The sequence below is a fragment of the Arvicola amphibius genome, chromosome 18 (assembly GCF_903992535.2).
Source record: "Arvicola amphibius chromosome 18, mArvAmp1.2, whole genome shotgun sequence".
NCBI classification, from domain to species: domain Eukaryota; kingdom Metazoa; phylum Chordata; class Mammalia; order Rodentia; family Cricetidae; genus Arvicola; species Arvicola amphibius.
This window is the reverse complement of record NC_052064.1, coordinates 16,155,978-16,176,874: the sequence shown is the minus strand read 5'-3', so window position 1 is coordinate 16,176,874 and position 20,897 is coordinate 16,155,978. Positions and strand designations below refer to the sequence as shown.

At 39.3% G+C, this 20,897-nt stretch overlaps 1 protein-coding gene across 1 annotated transcript in view; it reads right to left on the bottom strand.

Moving 5' to 3' along the window:
• Sema3e (semaphorin 3E) overlaps positions 1-20,897 on the bottom strand; it is a 229,983-nt gene that overhangs the window by 16,468 nt on the left and 192,618 nt on the right. Inside the window, exons 6-15 of the mRNA XM_038315439.1 lie at positions 19,977-20,096; positions 18,764-18,906; positions 17,167-17,281; positions 16,685-16,754; positions 13,496-13,640; positions 10,642-10,864; positions 7,898-7,989; positions 5,316-5,357; positions 4,959-5,125; positions 472-539 (exon numbers count right to left, since the gene is read on the bottom strand). Of these exons, the coding sequence (XP_038171367.1) occupies positions 472-539; positions 4,959-5,125; positions 5,316-5,357; positions 7,898-7,989; positions 10,642-10,864; positions 13,496-13,640; positions 16,685-16,754; positions 17,167-17,281; positions 18,764-18,906; positions 19,977-20,096 (1,185 nt within the window). The remainder of the gene's footprint in view (positions 1-471; positions 540-4,958; positions 5,126-5,315; positions 5,358-7,897; positions 7,990-10,641; positions 10,865-13,495; positions 13,641-16,684; positions 16,755-17,166; positions 17,282-18,763; positions 18,907-19,976; positions 20,097-20,897) is intronic.

Sequence of the window (20,897 nt, the reverse complement as noted above, 5' to 3'; positions counted from 1 at the left end):
ATAAATTTGAGCAGGGTGGTGGTGTTGCTCACCTTTAATACCAGCATTCCAGAAGGAGAGGCAGGTGGATCTCTGAGTTGGAGGCCAGCCTGGTCTACCGAGAGAGCTCCAGGACAGCCAGGGCTACACAGAGAAAACTCTGTCTTAAACAAAAACAAAACAAAACAAAACAAAAATAAAGGGAGGGTGGGTAATAAATCTGAGAAGAAGAGGTAGGTCCTGGAAGGCACCGCCACCAAGCGCTGGTGATTTGCTACTTTCTGGTCCTAACTTTGCTCAGCCTTGACGTTTATTACCAAGTTATGTCAGTGATGTTATCTGCAGCCAATTTTAATAGTTCTGTCAACCACATCTGATTGTAAACGTTGGGCAAAAACAGTGGTTCAGGAAGGAGATGCCTTTAAAGACATGCTCAGTCCATCTTCAGCATACAGTGGGTAATTCCTAACAATCGATTTTTCTAAGAATTACCAGCAAACTGTTGTCCGAAGCACTGCTGGGCCGCGTTGCCATGCCGAACGTCCTGCCTGCGGAACCGCCTGGAAGAAAGAAAATCCAGGAGATTCTGAGATTTCAATTTACTGGATTTAAAAATACAGCCAAACACAGTGAAGATTCCAGAAAAGTTCTGCTGTTGAAAAAAAAATTATCTGTTATATAAAGGCAGCATAAAATCCAAGGTTTACATTTTTCTTATTTCCAGGCAGTATTTTCAATGGTTCGAAGATCTATACAACACTGTTCTTTATACGTTTACATTTGTTTGAACTACAGACCCTCAAATACTAATTTAATAAATTTCTCTTTACAGTTTGTTAAACATTTGGTTCAACAAGAAACTCACAGTCTGTAAAGGAATGACAAGTGGTGTGCCCAGTTAAGAACAATAGGAATATTTATTTGAGTCGAGAATGTAATAAAAAGCCCTACACATAACGAAGTGCAACGAGGAAAAAGATATGCAAATCCAAATATTTTACCTTCTTAGCCTCTTGAGTTTTCATTGTTACTGTCTTCGCTGTCTTTAAAAATGATGGTGGAATGTTAGCGAGGGCGGGGGGGGGGGCAGTTTTTCTCACAGGAAAAGCAAGAGTAGAAGATATTCCCAATCAAATTTCGGCGCTATGCACTATATACAGAAGGATACTGGTTTTGTTTTAAATGGATTGCTAATTAGAAAACTTTCCCCAAAGATACAGAATTTGATAAAATGAAAGTTAGAACTTCTATGAGAGTCATTGCTCTATGCTAGACTGAATACAAACTTGTAATAAAGGCAAAGGCGGGGGATTTGGGGCTTTGTTTTAGGCTGGTGTGCACAGCTAGCTTCAAGAACCGTGAGCAAGGAGTCACTTCAGCTGCCAGTGCGGATCCAGCCTATGGTGAGCACTGCTCCACTCTTGGGACCCTGAGTCTGCTGGGCAATGGTGGCTGATAAGGTAGGGGGTCAAAACTCGGGACCCTGAGTCTGCTGGGCAATGGTGGCTGATAAGGTAGGGGTCAAAACTCGGGACCCTGAGTCTGCTGGGCAATGATGGCTGATAAGGTAGGGGTCAAAAGGAGCAAGGAAGGAAACAGTTTTCATGTTGCAGTGATGATGTTTTGTTGAGATATTAAACTAACTATACGAGGATAATAGAAACCTCATCTAGATCATTCTAGAAAAGAAACTTGAATGATATATTTGTTCAAAATAATTGGAAACCCTCAGTACTGAAAAGGTGACATCTTCCAGCATAAAGGAGGCTTTCGGCTCCTGTTATAGTACCCAGTCATTATCCTTTAGGCCAGCATTAAACAAAACACGTGTTATCATCAGGACACGAGAGCTTGACCCAAGGAGCTATGCACTCTTGAAGAATGAATATTTTTCTTGTATCCCTTCCTCCTTAGGAACTTGTAAAGAGGATACTGGAAATAAACAAAGGAGAGCCGGGAGGAGAGGAGGAGCCAGCTGCAGGGATTGCAGTGTACTTTGGAAGGGCATTTAGAAGTGGCCAGACTGTGAATTAGAGGCTCCCCTATCAATGCATTTTCACTCTGGGAGAGGAAAGAAAGGTTTATGTAAACGAGTTCTTTTTCTCCCTGCTTCTATTCAGGTCTGAGGCAGAAATGATCCCTATAAAAGTAAACTACTTTCTCTCCATGTGCTGGAACTTACCCCAAAGGTCTGCTCCAGGAGCAATGGTTGAAAAGGACTTGACACAGTGGAAGATCTCGAGTGTGCTGAACTGAGCTAATTCATTTCTAAGCATGGCTTCGGACCCTGGCGTCTCACCCCTTACTGCCCATTTATTTTGTACATTTATCTAACTTTTTCTAAGTTAGTCTTATCGGCCTTGTGCTGTGGAACAATCTTTGTGCACTGATGCTCATTGGTTAATAAAGAGCTGACCAGCCAAGAGATAGACAGGTAGAGGTTGGGTGGGGCTTGCAGATGGAAAGAATGCTGGGAAAAAGAAGGGTGGAGTAAAGGAGTCCCAAGAAGATGGAATTACTGTAGTGAGATAAGGATCTGAGCCACTTGGTAAAACATAGACAGAAATATAGGTTAATTAAAGTTAGAAGAGCTAGTTGAGTAATGAGCCTAAGCTATTGGCCTAGCATTTATAATTATATTATAATTATAATTATAAGGCTCAGTGTGGTTATTTGGGAGGTGATTGGCAGGACAGCTGACTGCCAAGACACAAAAACACCCTACCTACAAATCTGTGGTTGCATCCTTTTAAAAGACGCACACCAAATGAAGAAATATTAGCTCTGGAAATTCCTCTGTTAGAAGAACATTGCTGCTGTGTGCCCGATGAAGAGCTTGCTAGTCATGTATAAAATCGCACAACTCATAAGCGATTGGTGCAGTGTCTGCAAACATTTATTTTATAATCGCCAGTGACAAGACATCAATAAGCCTCATCACATCTGTAAAATGTCCTTTTGGGGCATACTGGAGATAAAGAAGTGTGGAGAAACATTTGATGGTTTTTATCTATAGGTGGCCACCCTGGTATCAAAGTTTAATGAGAGGATAAATCTTTGGTAAGATAAGTCTTTTTACCTTGATTTATTCTCTACACAGTGTACATATACGTCAACATCTCAGTGTACATATATGTGTCAACATCTCATTCTAAGTCTCTACATTTTGCGTCGCTTAAAATTAAATTTGAGCAAAAATGTAAAACCCACTAGTAGTAGATCTTTAAAATAATCCCTTCAGAGCCGGGTGGTGGTGGCGCACGCCTTTAATCCCAGCACTCGGGAGGCAGAGGCAGGCGAATCTCTGTGAGTTCGAGGCCAGCCTGGTCTACAAGAGCTAGTTCCAGGACAGGCTCTAAAAAAGCTACAGAGAAACCCTGTCTCGAAAAACCAAAAAAAAAAAAAAAAAAAAATAATCCCTTCAGATGAGTTCCTCTTCTTGTATTCACTCTTGAGTCAGTGAAGGGCACGGTTCCTGCTGAGCGCTCGATGCCTTTGCACAATCCGTCGCCTTCCTTAACTGGAACCTCTCTCTACTGGGTCGTAACAGTGGTGCTCAGCTCTAGAGAATGCAATAAAGCATCCCCCACACTGCACTTGGTGAAGCCTAAAATGCTCAGAGACGAGCCAACACTGGCGCTGTTCTCAGCTCTACTCTTTACCCGAGGCCTTGGTTTCCTGTAGATGAAGGTCTTCACACCCCAAGCGTGCAGGACAGTATGCACGGAGTAGGTGAACAAGCTTCCTTAGCACTTCAAATAAGTCCAGCTATATTCTTCAAGAACGGCTTGAAATACCGATAAGCACTTGTAGAGAAATTGAAATGATCTGCTCCCTTGTGCAGCACAGTTGGTAAACTATTTTGTTCCCAGTTCTCTGAAAGATGCACACTTCATCTTTGTCTCATTATATTCTGTCTTTAAATCATTCTTAGAATGTTAATTTGCTAAAGTCAAATTAATAAAAGTTTTAAAATAATGAAGGTTTTTGTTTTGAGTTTGTGTGCATGTGTGACAAAGAGACAGACAGACAGACAGAAAGAGAGAGAGAAACTTTTTGTGTGGTCCTAAAAGGATTATTATACTGATTTAGATTCAATTTGGATCAAAATATATTTTTGAAAAATTAACACGAAATTAAATTAGAATAACTGGAATTCATACACATATCTTTTCTGAAAGAATTTTAGATGATTCTATGTATTGCTTTATATGTTCTTTATGAGAAAAAACACCCTGCTTTTTATATAAGACCTTTTCTTATTTATTTTTCTAAAATATATACAACCACCACATAGCGTAAGTGGAAAAATAGTCTTCAAAGTATTGTGTGAGCCTAAACTCCTGTTTAGAGATAGCTTGGGTTTACTTTCCCTTGCAAATGGCAAGGATTTCACAGAGCTACAGGCATTAGAGTTCAGAGGTCTCTTGGTACCTTTCATTTGTGTTGAATTAAATCACACATTTCATTAATTATACAAGTCATGTGTTTGCTTAGGAGTTAAAATATTCACTTTCAAACTGACATAAATGAAGACCAGCTGCTGGAGGGGACTTGGGAAACTGCAGGGTATGTTCGAGGATGTATTTATTTATTTCCTTTTTAAGTCTCTGAATCCTTCAAGCATGGTGGCTTGCCATTTTCATGTTTTTAGTTTCTCTGAAGTTCATTATGTCTTGGAGGGACAAAAAAAAAATCAAAGGAGGGGGAGATTCAGTGCAAAATGAGATAAAGCATAAAAGTCTGAAAGGAGGTGCTCAATTCTGCTCAGTGTACAAGATAGTACATCAAAAGGTATTGGCAGAAAAATGACAACTTGTGAACGCTTTATATTTATGAACAGAATATAATGAGGTTAGTTTGTTTAGATTAAAAAATAGCTTGTTTTCATTGAATGTGCACAAAAAGAAAAAAAAAAAGAGCCTCCAAATGATAGTTTTTCTGAACAGTGGAAACTTCCCCCTGAGTCGATAGCTTACCTCTTTGCATGTGCACCTGTTGGGTAATATCTGGAGCAGGAAATGCCATCCCAGGCACAGTAAGGGTCCCGAGCCAGGCAGCAGTCGGCACAAGCATTGCCGTACAGGTCGCAGTGATGGAATCTGACCTGCGCCACCGCGGAGGGCGATCCAATGTAGAGTTGTTGCTACAGAGAAGCATGAGGCCGTTAGTGGAGCTGAACGTGCAGAACTTGCTAAGACAGAGCCTGTCTTCTTACAGTGGTAACAATAAATAATGAACAACCAGCTTTCCATCTAGAAATCGTGTGCTACAGTCCTTGAGTGCTTTGGTGTTAATTAACAAACAGAAAAGACTTGGGCATGCAAGCAACTTACTCTCTTTGATGAGATTTCCATAGAAATGATAGGAGCTGGATCCTGAAATGAGTCAAAATGTTTTCTTTTTAGTAAATATTGGAATTGCAGCTTAATAAGAAGTCAAAATACTTATGACAGGTGCTAAGCTTGCAGCCTATATAGTTTGCTTTAGTGAATCAGTATGCAAATTTAATTCAACTAAAACACATCTTTTAACTATTTTCTAATGGCAAGGAAACCCTGCCCAAGTGAGGAAAATGGGTGATCCAGTTATTCTTTGCCTCTGAAGTAAACAGCAACTGTTTTACATAATACTTGCGATTCACAAACCCCGACATCTTTAGAATAATAAAGTGGAATTTTACTTAAGCACTTGAACCATTAGAAGTAAATTAACTGCAGTTTAGAATATTTGTTACTCGTAGTAAAGTATATGGTTTTTGATTATTTGAACTCAAGCCTGTATGGACCATGTCTCCGATATGAATGACCAGAGTGAAACACTGTACAATGTTTGACCATGATGAAAAGTCTTGTTGTCTTAGAATTACAGTAGAGGAAGGACAATACGGGGTACAGCATCAGGAAACTTTATGTTAGGTTAGCAATGCTGTTTAATAGTTGAGCCTCTTTAACACTCACACATGCATGCACGCACACACACACACAAACACACACACAAAATCTCTAAAGTTAGTCATACAAACAGAAACACCAGGCAGATGGAACTCACTCAGGGAATAGCTACCCTTTGAGTAATTAATTTTTAAGAGAAAATATATGGATATTATGACAGTTTTAAATTAATTTTCAGATTTATTTACTGAGTGTGTGTCCTGGAGGCATAGTACCTGTGTGAAGGTGGAGGGCTGCTTTCAGGAATCTGTGCTTTCCTTCTACCGTGTTGGCTTCTGGGATCAAACTTGAAACATTAGTCTTGGCAGCAAGCTACCTTCCCAGCTGAGCCATCTCTCTGGCCTTATCAGTTTTTTTGGTCATGTTTTGGTTCTATCTATCTATGTATCATCTATCTATCTATCTATCTATCTATCTATCTATCTATCTATCTATCTATCTATCTATCTAATCATCTATCTATCTATCTATCTATCTATCTATCCATCTATTTTTGTTTGGGTTTATATGTGTGTATGCACTATATAACATTTTGGATACTGAAACACTCTGCACACAAGGGCATTGCTCATTGATTCATCCAAGTAGCAAGTTGCTCCTAAAGAGTTAATGGGGAAAGATACTGATAATGAGAGCCATTGTCCCAAATGCTAAATTAAATATTACATAGAGGCCCACACTGCATAAGAGCAAGTATATCTGCTGCAGCTGAGAGAGAAAGAAGGCTTTCCCTGTGAACGGCACTAGGGAAATCCACTCTCAGGGATAGCAAAGATAAAATGTCTCTTTCTCCATTAACCAATTCTTTCTGCTACCATCCATTATATTCATATATGCATACATGGCCAGTCATCTTCATTTGTGGACTCTGATATGCAAAATGTCTACCTGCTAAATTCGATTGCAGTCATAATATTAGTACCTGCAGTGTGCGTCTTTCCTTTTCACACAAGAGCAGGAAGAGGGCAACAAAGAATCTAAAGCGTGGAAAGTCCACATCCCTAGCTAGGTTGGCAGGGTGATCTCCAAATCCTTCAGCCTTGTGGTTTAAACACGTGTGCACTTCACGGACTAGTTAGTACCATTTTGTCTCATTTCATTGGTAAGCTTTTGGATGGTGTCTTGGTGCTCAACATGTGTTCGAGCATGGTGCTGATGTGCTAGGAAGTATTTCCAAAACTCAAAACTGCTGCGCTGCATCTCCGTGTCCAAACCTACGAAAGCCTTGAGCTCCGTACAGGCATGAGTTACAGTGATATTGACGGGGAGCTCAGTAATGTGTCATCAACAATGTAGACTGAGACACTTTAAACAGAAACACACACAAGGCAAGGCTGGGAATTGTTCCGATGGAAATACTGTGGTCAGAAATTTGCAGGGTCCTGTTAGGCAGAAATACGAGTCAAGATTGAGGAACAGGCTTAAACGTGGTATCTGTTTCACTAATAAAACCTTATGGTATATATTTTTTCATTATGTTATAGATCCTTACCCATCAATATATATTTTCATAAATTGGCTTTATGTTATGTTTTAAATATCATTTGCTATTTTTCTTTTTCTTGTTAATTTCTTTATAGTTAATATGTTACAGTTAAACACAGTGTGCTACTCCTACCACAACGTATACTAGTTGAAATGTGACACTTGGTGACAGTGTTAGCAATGTTTGCACAAGATACAGGTCTTCCCTGGTCGTTCTGGAATTCACATGTGAGATGAGTGCTCTTTCTTCATGAAAGTGGCTGGATATTGATGCTTGTTTCTATTACAAGCACAATGGCACTTTTGAACGTTCTGGTCATGAGATTTTAAATTATTCTTCCCTTCATTTTTCTCGGAATTCAAAATAAACCTACTAGAGGAAAAAAAATCCTGAAACTAATAAGACATAGTTTTCTCCTCCTTTCCAGCTTTGATTGAGTGTGGTGTGTGAATCTGGTCTGTATCGCTCATGAAATTACCTTGAATATCTGCAGCTCCTCTAGAATGACCTCCTCCATCCACTCCGTTTCTTGGTTGTAAATTGTGATTACTTTCAGCACAATTCCTGTATCTGTGAGAAAGCAAAATTGGCAATAACAGAAGTGGAGTGAGGAGCCAGACTTCAAATGGGACTGGAAATAAGATGCACACAACACTTGACCACTGCCAGCTAAAACTCACATGACTTCTTATACCCCAACAACTTCAGTTGGCAAAGATCTATTTTGCATGCAGAACCAAATTTTTAAGTGACATACAGATTGTTTTCCAAATAGTTTGGTCAATACCAAAACAAAATCAGAGATTGAGAACTAAGCTGCCATATTTTAGAAGTTTCTTCTGTAATGCATCAGACAAGCAGACAACTCTACCTAAGTCTCCTGCAGGATCAGAATCATGATATACTTCTAGCCCCAAAAGACACAAATTGCTGTTTTGTTTCTCTTTGACGGTGTTGAATACAGCGCCTACCATATTCTAGGCAAAACCCCTACCAGTGGATTGCACTCCATGACCTATGTATATTAATTTTTCAAATATCTGGTTTGGAGTCAATATAAAAGACCGACATATGTTAAAATAGTCCCTAAAAGATAGTTTTTAGTTCTAGATTTTCTCTGACATAATTTGTTCTTTAAAATCAGTGGTTCTCAACTTGTGGGTCATCAGTCATGATCCCATTGGGGCCACATATCAGATATCCTGCATATCAAATATTTACATTATAATTCACAAAAGTTGCAAAATTACAGTTCTGCAGTAGCAACAAAATGATTTTATGGTTGGGGTCACCACAACATGAGGAATTCTCTTACAGGGTTGTAGTATTAGGAAGGTTGAGAACCATTGCTTCAGATTATTTTTTCTGAATTTTTAGTCTAAGGGAAGTTGCCTATATCAATGAATCAATAATAGATACATCCATATTGAAATTTGGAAGGACAGGCTGGGAAGAATATTCAGTGTGGAAACTGTTTGCCATGAAACTGTGGGGGCATGGTTTCAGCCTCAGCACCCTAGTAACAACTTGGACACAGCCACGTACCTGGTACCCTTACACTGGCCATGCAAAGACAGAACGATGCCCGGTATTTTCTGGCCAGCCAAATCTACCCCATTAAGGGAGACTAATAATTCATTCCCAACTACTCGGCTTCTATAACTGCATATTGCTTTGTAAAGCTATAATAGTTTAGATTTCCATTTTATGTTTTATTATTCCTAATATTCTGAGTTTGTTCTATCTACTTGCAGTTTGGATAAGAAATTAATTTATACCCACACATAACTTGATATTGGTAGAAATAATAATTTATAAAATATATTTGATCTTTAGAAGTATTAATTCATGGACTTCTGTGAGATTTGAACACTTTATCAGTAATTACCAGATCCTATACCTGAGTTAGTAAAACTAGATTATAATTAACCTGATAGCACCCACCTTTATTTTCTATTAAATAAAAAGAATAAAAATTGCTCCATTTTGTAAGTTAAATATACAAGTCCACATGATAACATCAGACAAAAGCAAAAAATGTAAGTTGATTTATTCATTTGGAAGCAACGAATTTGCAAGAATAACAGCCAAATATTGCATTAGAGCCCATGCCTGGCAAATATTGGGAGAGGGACCTATTATTTATTGGCTTTTCCAACATACTTTCCACACATCAAAAGTAGCTTAATTTGTTTTGGAAGAGTGTGGCCCAATACGACAATATCAGTGAGTTAAATAAGACATAGTTATTTCCCGAATGTTCTAAAAGAACTTTGATAAATCAATCAAGAAAACAGTTTTAGAATGGTTAGATATGTCTTCTGTCTTCTATGAGATTTAAAATAAGATATTTTCACCATTTTAACTACACTTCAGTCTTGATTTTGGATTTTCTCTTTTTTAGTGGTCAGAAATCACCATGTGTGACTGAGTGATTAGGTGATTCCAGGTTTTTTTGTTTGTTTGTTTGTTTGTTTTTTTCCCAAGATAGGGTTTCTCAGTAGTTTTGGAGTCTGTTCTGTAACTAGTTCTAGTAGACCAGGCTGGGTCTTGAACTCACAGAGATCTGCCTGCCTCTGCCTCCCGAGTGCTAAGATTAAAGGCCAGCGGCACCACCGCCCGGCAATTCCAGGTTTCTTACAGAGTTCCCATTCTTACAGAATATTGATCTCACGGAGCACACTATTAATCTTATCAACAATGATAAGATAATATCTGCACTATTGGTCTATTAAGTTAAGTTTAATGTTTCTTTGCTTAAATTTTTTTTCTAAGATCTATTAAGTTTAATATTTCTTTGCTTATTTTTTTTCCAGGAAAATAAAGCTGCAGACCAAAGAAGCATGAAGAGGACTTAGCAATACATCCTCCTCCTGGCACACCCAGGTCAGGACCTCCTGCAGTGTCTTGTTTGAAGCTCCGTAGGGTGGAATGCTTCAGAATGCTTCCCAAGATCATTGCTGCGGCTGGCACAGGGAGACGAGGATTTTAAGTTGAAGCACCACACGGCATTTGTTCATCGTAACACTGGGTACTCAACAATTTGCAAGTTTCTTCCCATAAGTAAGACTTAATGTGGTGGCATTAATTGAAGCTATGAATTCATTTGGTCATTTTATCTTCAGCACCGTGCAAACCGGCTAGTGGAACAACATACGTGCTGATTGGTAAAAGCTGTCTGAGGACAAGCTGGAATGGATCAACGCTTTCTTGTGATTTTACCTGTCCCGATAAATAAAACGTCGTATTGTCCATCCTCAGCTTCCACTCGATCCACTGCCAGTTGCCTCAGGTTATATTTTCCATCCGTTTTCACTAGGATTGGCTTTTTATGCACCGGTTTTATGGGCTGATACATTAGTGGATGCGTCCTTGCGAAACGAATGGCGTCGTCAGGGTAGTCTTTGGTGCTCCCATACTTCCCTCCATTCATCTTGCTGGCACACTAAAATGCAAGTAGGTTAGTTCACTCGTTTCTCTTAAGCCTGAAGAGCAAACGTGTGACCACTACCAAGAAGATTTGGACATGTCAAATAAGTGTAAGCAATGAACCGTGCACTCAATAGCACACAGTAGCTCCACATCTTCTGTTGCGGAAATGGATTCAGAATTCAAAATTTCAAAAGAAAACTAAGTTATTTTTTAAAAGCAGCATTAAAAAGGCATATAGAACACTGAAATCTAGAAAACTGAAAATCTATACAATACAGGACAATTTGGGGAGAGCAAATAAATGCAACAATATGAATGAGCAAGATAGTTTCCATGGTTTTGAATTCTGTTTCTTTTCTTTTCTTTTTTTTTTTTTTTTTTTTTTTTTTTTTTTTTTTTTTTTTTTTTTTGGTTTTTCGAGACAGGGTTTCTCTGCAGCTTTTTTAGATCCTGTCCTGGAGCTAGCTCTTGTAGACCAGGCTGGCCTCGAACTCACAGAGATCCGCCTGCCTCTGCCTCCCGAGTGCTGGGATTAAAGGCGTGCGCCACCACCGCCCGGCTGAATTCTGTTTCTTATTTGAAGTAAATTTCAAACTGAAAAATCTGCTGTTTGCTGTTGACATAGTTTAGTGATAGCACATTTGCCTAGCATACAAGAAGCCCTGGATTAAATCTACTGCACCTCAAAGAATTAAGAAAAAAAGAGAAGGGAAGGGGAGGGGAGGGGAGGGGAAGGGAAGGGGAAGGAGGGGAAGGGAAGGGGAAGGAGGGGAAGGGAGGGGAAGGGGAGACGAGGGGAGGGAAGGAAAGGGAAGGGAAGGAAAGAAAAAAGAAATGAGAAAGAAAAAGAGAGAAAGGAAATCAAGAGAGATCTACCACTCATCAGAATAAACAACACATGTTTTTGGTAATAAATCTCTAAAACTCAGGATCACAGTCTAGCAAGGTGAGCCCAGCACTGGGAGGTGAGGGGTGGAGGAGCCCATGTTGAAAGGCAGACTGAGCTAGAGAGTGAGACCTTGCCTTAAAAAGGTAAATATAAACAAATTGACCATAATTGTGCAAAATAGATTTCTCATAATTGAAACCACCACGTTAAATGGTGATGTTTCTGCTTCCTGGCTGCATATTTCTAGCGTTACGGTATAGAGAGTTATTCAAACTCTTATCATTGCTAATTAAAGAGACAAGAAAACCTCTTTGTATTGTCCTGATATAATCTGTATGAATTTGTATTATTTCATATGTCTCTAAAACTAGCAAAATTCAAAGTTAGTTACTTGCTCTTACACACTGTGATTCTTAACACACTGATACTAACACGCACAACTCCAGAGCACCGTGAGACTCAGAGCCTGGAACACTCAGGCCAATCTTTGTCTTCTGACAACTGCTGTTCACTCTTACGTGTGTTCCTCCAGAATCAATACCAGGTGGAAGAATATCTGGGTTTTTTTTTTTTTTTCTAATTTGAAGTATAAATGCAGCAGTTAAGTAGCCAGGTTCTATAAAGGGGGCATTTATAATTGTTTGTTTTTTAAAATCAGTCCATATGCCTACGTTTGGCATGAAGTGTGCACTTGGGTGCACTTGCACAATACTTTATTGGAAACATTTTGAACTACCTTGGAAGAAGTTCAACAACCAGTCACTTCCTCCGAGGCCTCCTCTAAGGCCAAGTGGTTTCAAGAAGCATATTTAGCTAAGCCACAGGAGTGGATTTTCCCATTTAAATTGCAATTTCAAGCAATAATGTGAAATAAAATATATTTTATGTCTTACTAGACGTAACGAGCTTAAGCCATTGAGAGTGATTATCGTGATACAGCTTTGCCCTTGCTAATGGAGGTGAGGTTTGCTTTCATTTGCAGCTTTGGCTCTACAGAAAAGCCTTCTCTGTGACTCAGTGGTAATCACGGAATCAGTGAAGGCTCGCAGTCTCGCCAGATGATTGGAGAACGTAGATATGGCCTCCATGGCAAGCTCAACGCTCACACACTGTGACTCACATACAACACACAATGGTACAACCTTTGCCAACCCAATTGCATATGGTAACCATGGCCTAAATCTACGTCATAACCTTCATTATTGTCAGCTTTAGACATGTCCCAATCAAAAGCATAGCAGTTGATAGAGCTAGTTAGGGTTTTGGTAGACCATTCCAGAGGCAGAAAATAGAATTCTCTTTACTCTGCTAAGGGAACAAGTTGAGAGAAGGTCTGTCCTAAGGAGCAAGGAAGTGAGCACACATGCTGAAATGGTAAAACTGGACAGGATTTTATTATTTAAAAGTGCCACATGGTACTAATTCTCCTCACAAGGCTGGAAGAAAACTTTACCATTCCTATTTTATTAAATGTGACTATGGTTACCTGCACCCCAAAAATTGCAAGTTCCCTTGGAACTACTTGGCTGGAGTGTCAGTGGGGACATACTTTATAATGCTGCCGCTAAGATGTGTCCAAGCACAGGAACATCCTCTGCATTTGATAACTAGTAGAAAACATGACGCTGTTTATTATTCACCGTTGAAGCATCCTTATAGACATGAAATTCTTAAATACTTTAGTTGCAAAGCAAGATGGAATATGTGAAACAAAGACTTCAAACATACGATCAGAATGTTGAATATTCTACTTACAGAACCAGGCCTCGGGTAAGGAACTTTTCCTTCATACAGTGACCAGTGGTATTCGGGGCCTTCTTTATGAGCATATGGGCCGTTAAAGGCTTCCCGTATACTTGACATGTGATAGACACAGATAGCATGGCCTCTGAATATATTGCTGAAAAATAAAAATTATAAATCTAGATGTAACTAAGAGTTCACTTTGTCAAATACCCCAATATATGTACATTGGAATTAAAACTTGAGCAATTCCTTTTTCTTTTCCTTTTCTTTCTTTCTTTTTCTTTCTTTCTTTCTTTCTTTCTTTCTTTCTTTCTTTCTTTCTTTCTTCCTTTCTTCCTTTCTTCCTTCCTTCCTTCCTTCCTTCCTTCCTTCCTTTCTTTCTTTCTTTCTATTTTTTTTGAGACAGAATTTCTCTGCCAAGAGCCCTGGCAATCCTAGAACTCACTTTGTAGACCAGGCTGGCGTCGAACTCACAGAGATTCATCTGCCTCTGCCTCTCAAGTGCTGGGATTAAAGGCGTGCACCACCACTGCCCAGCAAAAAGTAATTTTTTAAAGCATAGAATATTCTAGAAATCTTAATTATTGCAATATTAAAGTAACAAAATCAAAAGACTTTCCATTCCTTCATTTCCTATTTTCTAAACTTGAAAACGACATTAGGAGGGCAGAACTGTGCGACTTCTCTTTGGAATTGCTAAGTCTTATGTGTGCTTTTGCATTTATTTGAATTATTTTCATGTCATTATCATTTATTATTTCTTTGATAACGGTGGGAGTTACAGTGCACACAGTGTCAGAGAACTCCTTGAGAGTCAATTTTCTCCTTCCACCATGTGGTTCTAAAGTTCAAACTTAGATTGTCAGGCTTGGCGGCCACTTCCTTTACCTGATGGACTATTTTTCAGGTCCCCTTTTTACATCTTTTGAAAGGCTATTAGCCATTCGAATTGCTCATTTTAAGGGACTGTTTCTATGTCATTACATCCTGAGTGTAGCTAATGCTCCATTAATCATTATGTTGTTGATTTTGCTACAAATTCTATTTGCATTTTATTTGGTTTCCTGGTAGCCTTTACCCTACTTTTTAGCATGGTGTCCTTTAAATATTAGAACATTTGTTAAACTCTTCTTTCAAGTCACTGAATTCTTCAGTGATGGAAAGACTATATAAAACTCAGATACTTGATCATCATATACAGCAGCAATCAAAATGATTTTTGAAATGGTAAGATTCCTTTAGAAGGGTAAATATCATTGTTGAATATGGTATTGGGGACATGTGTAATCACAGTTAGTGAAAAGATATTGTTACAGTTCTTGAACGCAGCGTCGTCATTTGAATGAAGTGTGCCATTTCGCAGTCTCCATATTTTGTGAATTAAAATAAATGATGTTTGTGAAGAAGCGTTAGGAAAAACGTAAACTCTGTGTAGTGTATTTCCTGCACTCCGGGCCAGCTGTAGAGCAGCAGCCATGTTATTCTCTCAGGACATCAATTCACACATTTTTATACTACACCTTGAAGCAATTGGAAATGCCTGTGATACTGGGGAAAACTAGACAGTCTCAGCGGAGGTGGCAATAAACCTTTGATCACCATCCCTCAAATATCAACCTCCATGGCAGGTACAGCTGGGAGCTCTTTCCCCTCTCAGATTTATATATAAACTGAACAAAGTGGAAATCATGGAAGGAAATCATGCCTTTGATTTCTCTGAATGATCCAATATGCCACCATTCAGGAGATTAGCTTTTCAACTGATCGTTTTAAAGAATAGAAAATAAACAGATTACCTCATTGATCAAATTTATCACTTAAAGAATTATCACATGATGCAACAATCATTTGCTGTCGTTAAGAAAAATGAAGTGAAGGGGGCCGTCTGTGCATTGTGGTCAATACCAATACATATTAACTTTTAAAACTCACAAAAAGTAGAGTTAATAGAAAGAATTGTTCTCATATCATTCTGTGGAAGAAAAGGTCTGATTAAAACAAGATACTTGTTCAAAGAGCGTCTAAGTGTTTTAATTCAAAGTGATCTTCAAAAATCACCTGCTTAAAATCTAAAGAAAACTGTGAGAAGCACCAGCTACCGGGTCTAATGCACTTTGGCTTTAACACATTGATGAGGAGAGGTAAGCAGCATCTATCCATCTCTGTTGAAACACTGTGGTAGTTTCCTCCGTTAGTGTTGGTGCTGCCATTTTCCTTTGGAAAGAGACTCAGGAAATTACGTATGCAAACTTTCAACTGAAACCAATTCTAGGAACATTTCTTATTTCACACATCAATGCATGTAAAATATTACTTTATAGTATTCTTCCATAGATACTCAAAATGCAAAAAAAAATGGAACGGGGGGAAATAGCACATATCTAAGCTTCACCTAGAGCACCACATGTCACAGATGGAGAGCAGATGACACATGTGTGCTCGGTATGTGTCTACACAGGAGGAAGACACAAGAACAAAAGTGTAGGGACTTATTCCTGACTAAGGGCTCGGGAACATTTGTTGGGCATGTGTGGTAAGTATTAAAGAGCCAGTCTAAACTGATATTGGAAGGGAAAGCCATGTCCAGCAGTAATACTGAACAAAGAGGGGGTGGGGGTTAAGGGGGTGGGACGGGCAATGCTAAGATCGGTTCATATAAATACAGAGATATGCCAAAGTATTATAGGCATTGGTGAAGTCAGACAAAAAGTACCCCAAAACTAATACTGTATATACTATATATCTAATATATATGTGTGTGTATGTGTGTATATATGTATAATATATTATATAATACTAGAGCACTTTTGTATATATATAATATGTGTATGTATATATGTATGTATATAATACTAGAATACTTTGAAAGCCTGGATTAGAAATTTTCATCTGAAAAATATTTTTACAATTTAACCTAGACTCGATAATGTGGAAGTGATATCTTATAACCTGACCATAAAAAATGTCAAAAGGTTGTCCGTAAGCAATTAAAGAGATTGGGAGGACAAGCAGATGCAGGAGGATTTTGGGACACATTGAACAAAAGAGTTAGGACTAGAGCGGGGTTGTGGCTTTGTCGAATGAAGACCAGCGGCAGTCGGACAGAGGATGGGAATGAGGATGGGGTCGGTGTCTGAGAGCTGTGCACCATGGAAGGGACTGCAGGGACACAGTTGTCCTTTTCTAGTGTGTTCTCACCTGGTAGTGTTAAACAGTCCAAATATCACTGGGTTCTTGGGGTCTCTGGTAGGCAGGAGAAACACATCCTCTGAAAGAATGAAAGACCATCCCATGCTTTAATATTTTAACTTTCTCGACATGTGAAGAAAACATATGTACACAGCATAGTTCAGAACTATGTATCTTAAGACCGGATTTCCCATTCCATAGCTGTGACCAGGACAGAAGAAGGATCATTGCTCTGCTCTAGGTGGTGACTCATCCTGAGTGACAGAGCAGGACCCCACAGTGCTCCTCTACGGAGATTAGTTTCTTTGTCCCCCAACTCCTCTGCCCTTGAAGGAGATGGGGTCCAAGTGAAGAGACAGAAACTCGCCTTTGGGCCATAGAAGTCAAACCTTTCAGGACACATTTTTTTTCCACCCATGCCTGAGAGAGTGACAGTCAGAGAGAATCATGCCTGCAGGAGAATGAGCTGTCTACCCTCCGGGAATAATTACCTAGCTCGTCAAAATATGTGTCGATTCCATTGACGCCTGGGACAGAGCAAACGAGCCTTGCCTTGAGGAATGTGCTCCACTTATTCACCAGTATTCTCTGCCCTCCTACATCATTCTGGGAAAAAACAAAATGGGCAAATGAATACTTATAGAGCAATTTACAAAGCAAGGTTTGGTATGATGAAATGGGCAGATGGTTTTGTCGTTTGCGTGTGTGTGTGTGTAAACATTTAGCAAAATCCTCAGATAACATTACAAACCATTCCCTCTTATTTCTTCCTTGTATTGCCTTATCATTGTAGTATTCTTAAAAAAAGATTATTGAATTTTTACTTTCACATGTGGAGAGGAGACACTGAGTATAGGGATGACCAGCCTGCGTGGGCTGGTGCTGCAGATGCCAGGAGAGGTCATCTGGTCCCCAGGGTGTGAGTCCCAGGTGGTCGTGAACGGCTTGATATGGGTGCTGGGCATGGAACTGGACCCCTCCGCAAGAGTCACAGGTGTAAGAACCTGTGACTGCCTCACCAGCCCCTCAATGCTTTAATTCAAGTACTCTCAATATATTTTCCAGCTATTACACTTATTAATATCACACATATTAACACTGGAATTGTGATGTAGCAACCTTGTTTATTATTTGTTCATACATGGTACGCCTGTCTCAAGAATGTGGATGGATCATACCTTTAGTTTGCTTGTGAAAGAAGCTTATGAAACAAGGCCAGGTGGCTGATATCTGTGATCCCTACACTTAAGAGTTTCAGGTCATTCTTAGCTGCACGTGTGTGTGTCTACATACTATGCGTGTTATTATTGTTAAATATCTTCTCAAATGTGAAAAAATTCATTATCATGGTTTTGCTTTTAGTTTTGTTTTATTCTTTTATTATAGAATTGATCAACTGAACTTCTCATAACCAGGTATATAGAGCCCCAAATAGATTGGGAACCTAATAAAAATTATTAAATTCAATTTTAAAATATTATAGAGTTGAGACAATATGATGGCTCAGAAGGTTAAGGCATCTGCAAAAAAGCCAGAGGACCTGAGTTCAATCCCCAGGACCCACATGGTGGCAGAGGAAATTATATGTCTAAAATTCATGAACATGCATGAGCAGTAACACACACACACAGAGATATGCACACATAAAAATGAGCAAATACATATACTATCTTTTAAACAGAACTAACTTCCATTTGGAAGGAAATGCTAATTATAGACTATTTCCTAACATGGCTTTGAAAATGAGAATAGTCATCAAAGGTAACCTTCTTTTACAGTGAAACTTTCATTATCAATTAAGTGATGGACACAGCACCGGAAGCTTGGTTTAGTAAATACCACGCTAAGAAAGCCTACAGAACACTTCAAAATCTGAAAAGCAGAAGCCTGCTAGAGAACACTATGTTGGATGGGTAGGGAAGGGGTGGGGCATCAAGAGGAGTTGAGGGAGGGGAGACTGATATGGCCAAAGAATATTGTACAAAACCCTGAAAAGAGGCAATAAAAACAAGTGTAAAACTATATACAAAAGGCCTGGTACACAGTGTGAATCCGGCAAGAGTAGGAACACAGAGACGCCATCCTCACCACGCACAGCCGCCCCACTCGGGTATAGATTGTGTGGGCGCTGTTCTCTGCTTCCAGCGCCTTCTCAGTAAAAAAGAAGTACATCTTGTTGTCATCTCGGTCTTCATTGTCAGGGATCATAAACGAAGCTACAAATTTTGGTTCTACGGACAAAACGTAAGGGAAAAAGTAAAAAATTATATATGTAATGGTGTAATACCTAAGTCACCTTGACAAATAATTTATCCCTGGATTGTCAGTTTGTGTGAAAATACAAACCATCTTGAAAGTTTTAGAGAATTATTGAAAATTAGATTAACTATCCTCATTGTATGTCAAAATCAATAGTCAATTAAAATGTGATGTAAACAGAAAACATAAGAGTCAAGGATACAGAAAACAATTTTAAAGGTGCATGTTGCTAACCAAATACATTTAGTGAATGTGCAAACTGGAGAGACCATGAAAACAATCTCTATGAAGTTCTTCTCAGTCTATACAAAGTGAATGTACATCACATCAAAGTTTAAGAGTACATTGGTATTTATTTTTGTTCATACATAACCAATCAATAAACCTCATGGAAAATCACTTATTTTTGAACTAAGAAATTTAAGCTTTTGAGTTTAGAGTGGGAAGAATCTGAGCAGGTGACTTTTGATTGATACGGTAGCAGGCATGTTAAAGATAATACATATGTATGTTGGCGCTTAATCAAAGGCTGGGAATGATGAAAACGCTCACTATAGCATGATATTTTCTTTCCTAGATATATTAGGATGTGACAAAATATAAAACTTACTCATATATGTGCGTGTGTGTATGCATGTGTGTGTGTGTGTGTGTGTGTGTGTGTGTACTGCATTTATATAGTATACAGAATTCTGGTTAGGGAACCACTAGTGACCCTTATCGATTTTTGTCTCTAAAGATCTAAGCATGATCCTACAATAGCTGTAGCAGCAAGGTTCCACTTATGAGTGTTTACTTTTCATATATTCGGCTTGCTTATTTCATTTAGCTCTTGGTATCTTGGCATCGCTGTAAATAAACTTACTGAATAATTAAGGTAAACCATTTTACTAATAAAATGATAAACACATATCATATGTAGTTTGAACCAAAGAATGCGACAGTTACAAGGACTATTTTGTGTTTATATGTTCACTATCAAGATGGCAGACGTAGCCACGGACTATAGGGTTGCTTCCCACTCTGGCTTTCCAGGCTCTACCTTTCAGCAGCCGCTCGTCGTCATGCTCCGTGCGAATGTGGCCCAGCTTCCCCAGACTGCGGAAGATCGCAGAGTCTCTGCCCCAGTAGTCGCTGTAGAGTCCAGTAAACAGCTCGCTGCCTGCACAGGGGCACAGAGAAAGGAGTGTCAATGCCTGTCTCAGTGTGAAGATGAAGTAGAAGCCGCTGTTAGTCACTGTAACCCACATTCGACTTGAGGTCTTAAGGGCGGAAGTGACGCCACCACGCAGCAGGGCATCAAATCCTGTTTGCCGGTGAGCTGTGAACTCTGAGCCTCATTTTCTTTCTGAACAGGAAGAGGAGCAGAGCTCAGAGCTGCTTAAAGAAAAGCACCTGGATGGGAAGGGGGTGGTCACTGGTGAATGCTGAGACCTATCTGGTGACGTAGCCGGGGTTCGTCTTACTTTAGAAAATTTCTTGATACCAACTGTTTTCATCATTACCGCCGTACCAGCCATTGCAGTGGGTCAGTTAATGCCTCAAGTGCTTCTTACATCAAATCTGTTGCCTTTAACATGATTTTACCATGAAGAGTACAAAGTCTGCCAAAGTCGTGTCTACTCCAATCAGTTGTCTTACGTGTTGAGTTTATAGCTGAATCAAAGGAGACTGATAAAACGATTCAAGATTTATCTGGAGACAGCAGAACGGCTGCCCTGCAGCACCAGGAGAGGCCACAGACTTAAACCCAGGAGCTGGGATTATTCAGATTCATGTAGGATCTTGAGAGATCACGATGTCATTTTAGAGGAAGAAATAGGCATTAGTAGTTAAGGAGGAGAGAATAAAGTTCGGTGTAAACAGAGAGAGGGCATAGGCTGAACCTTGGGAATGCTATCACCTATGAAGCGTGGGGACTTGGAATGTTCTTCCTTCCTGTAATCAGAGAGTGCAATGGGTG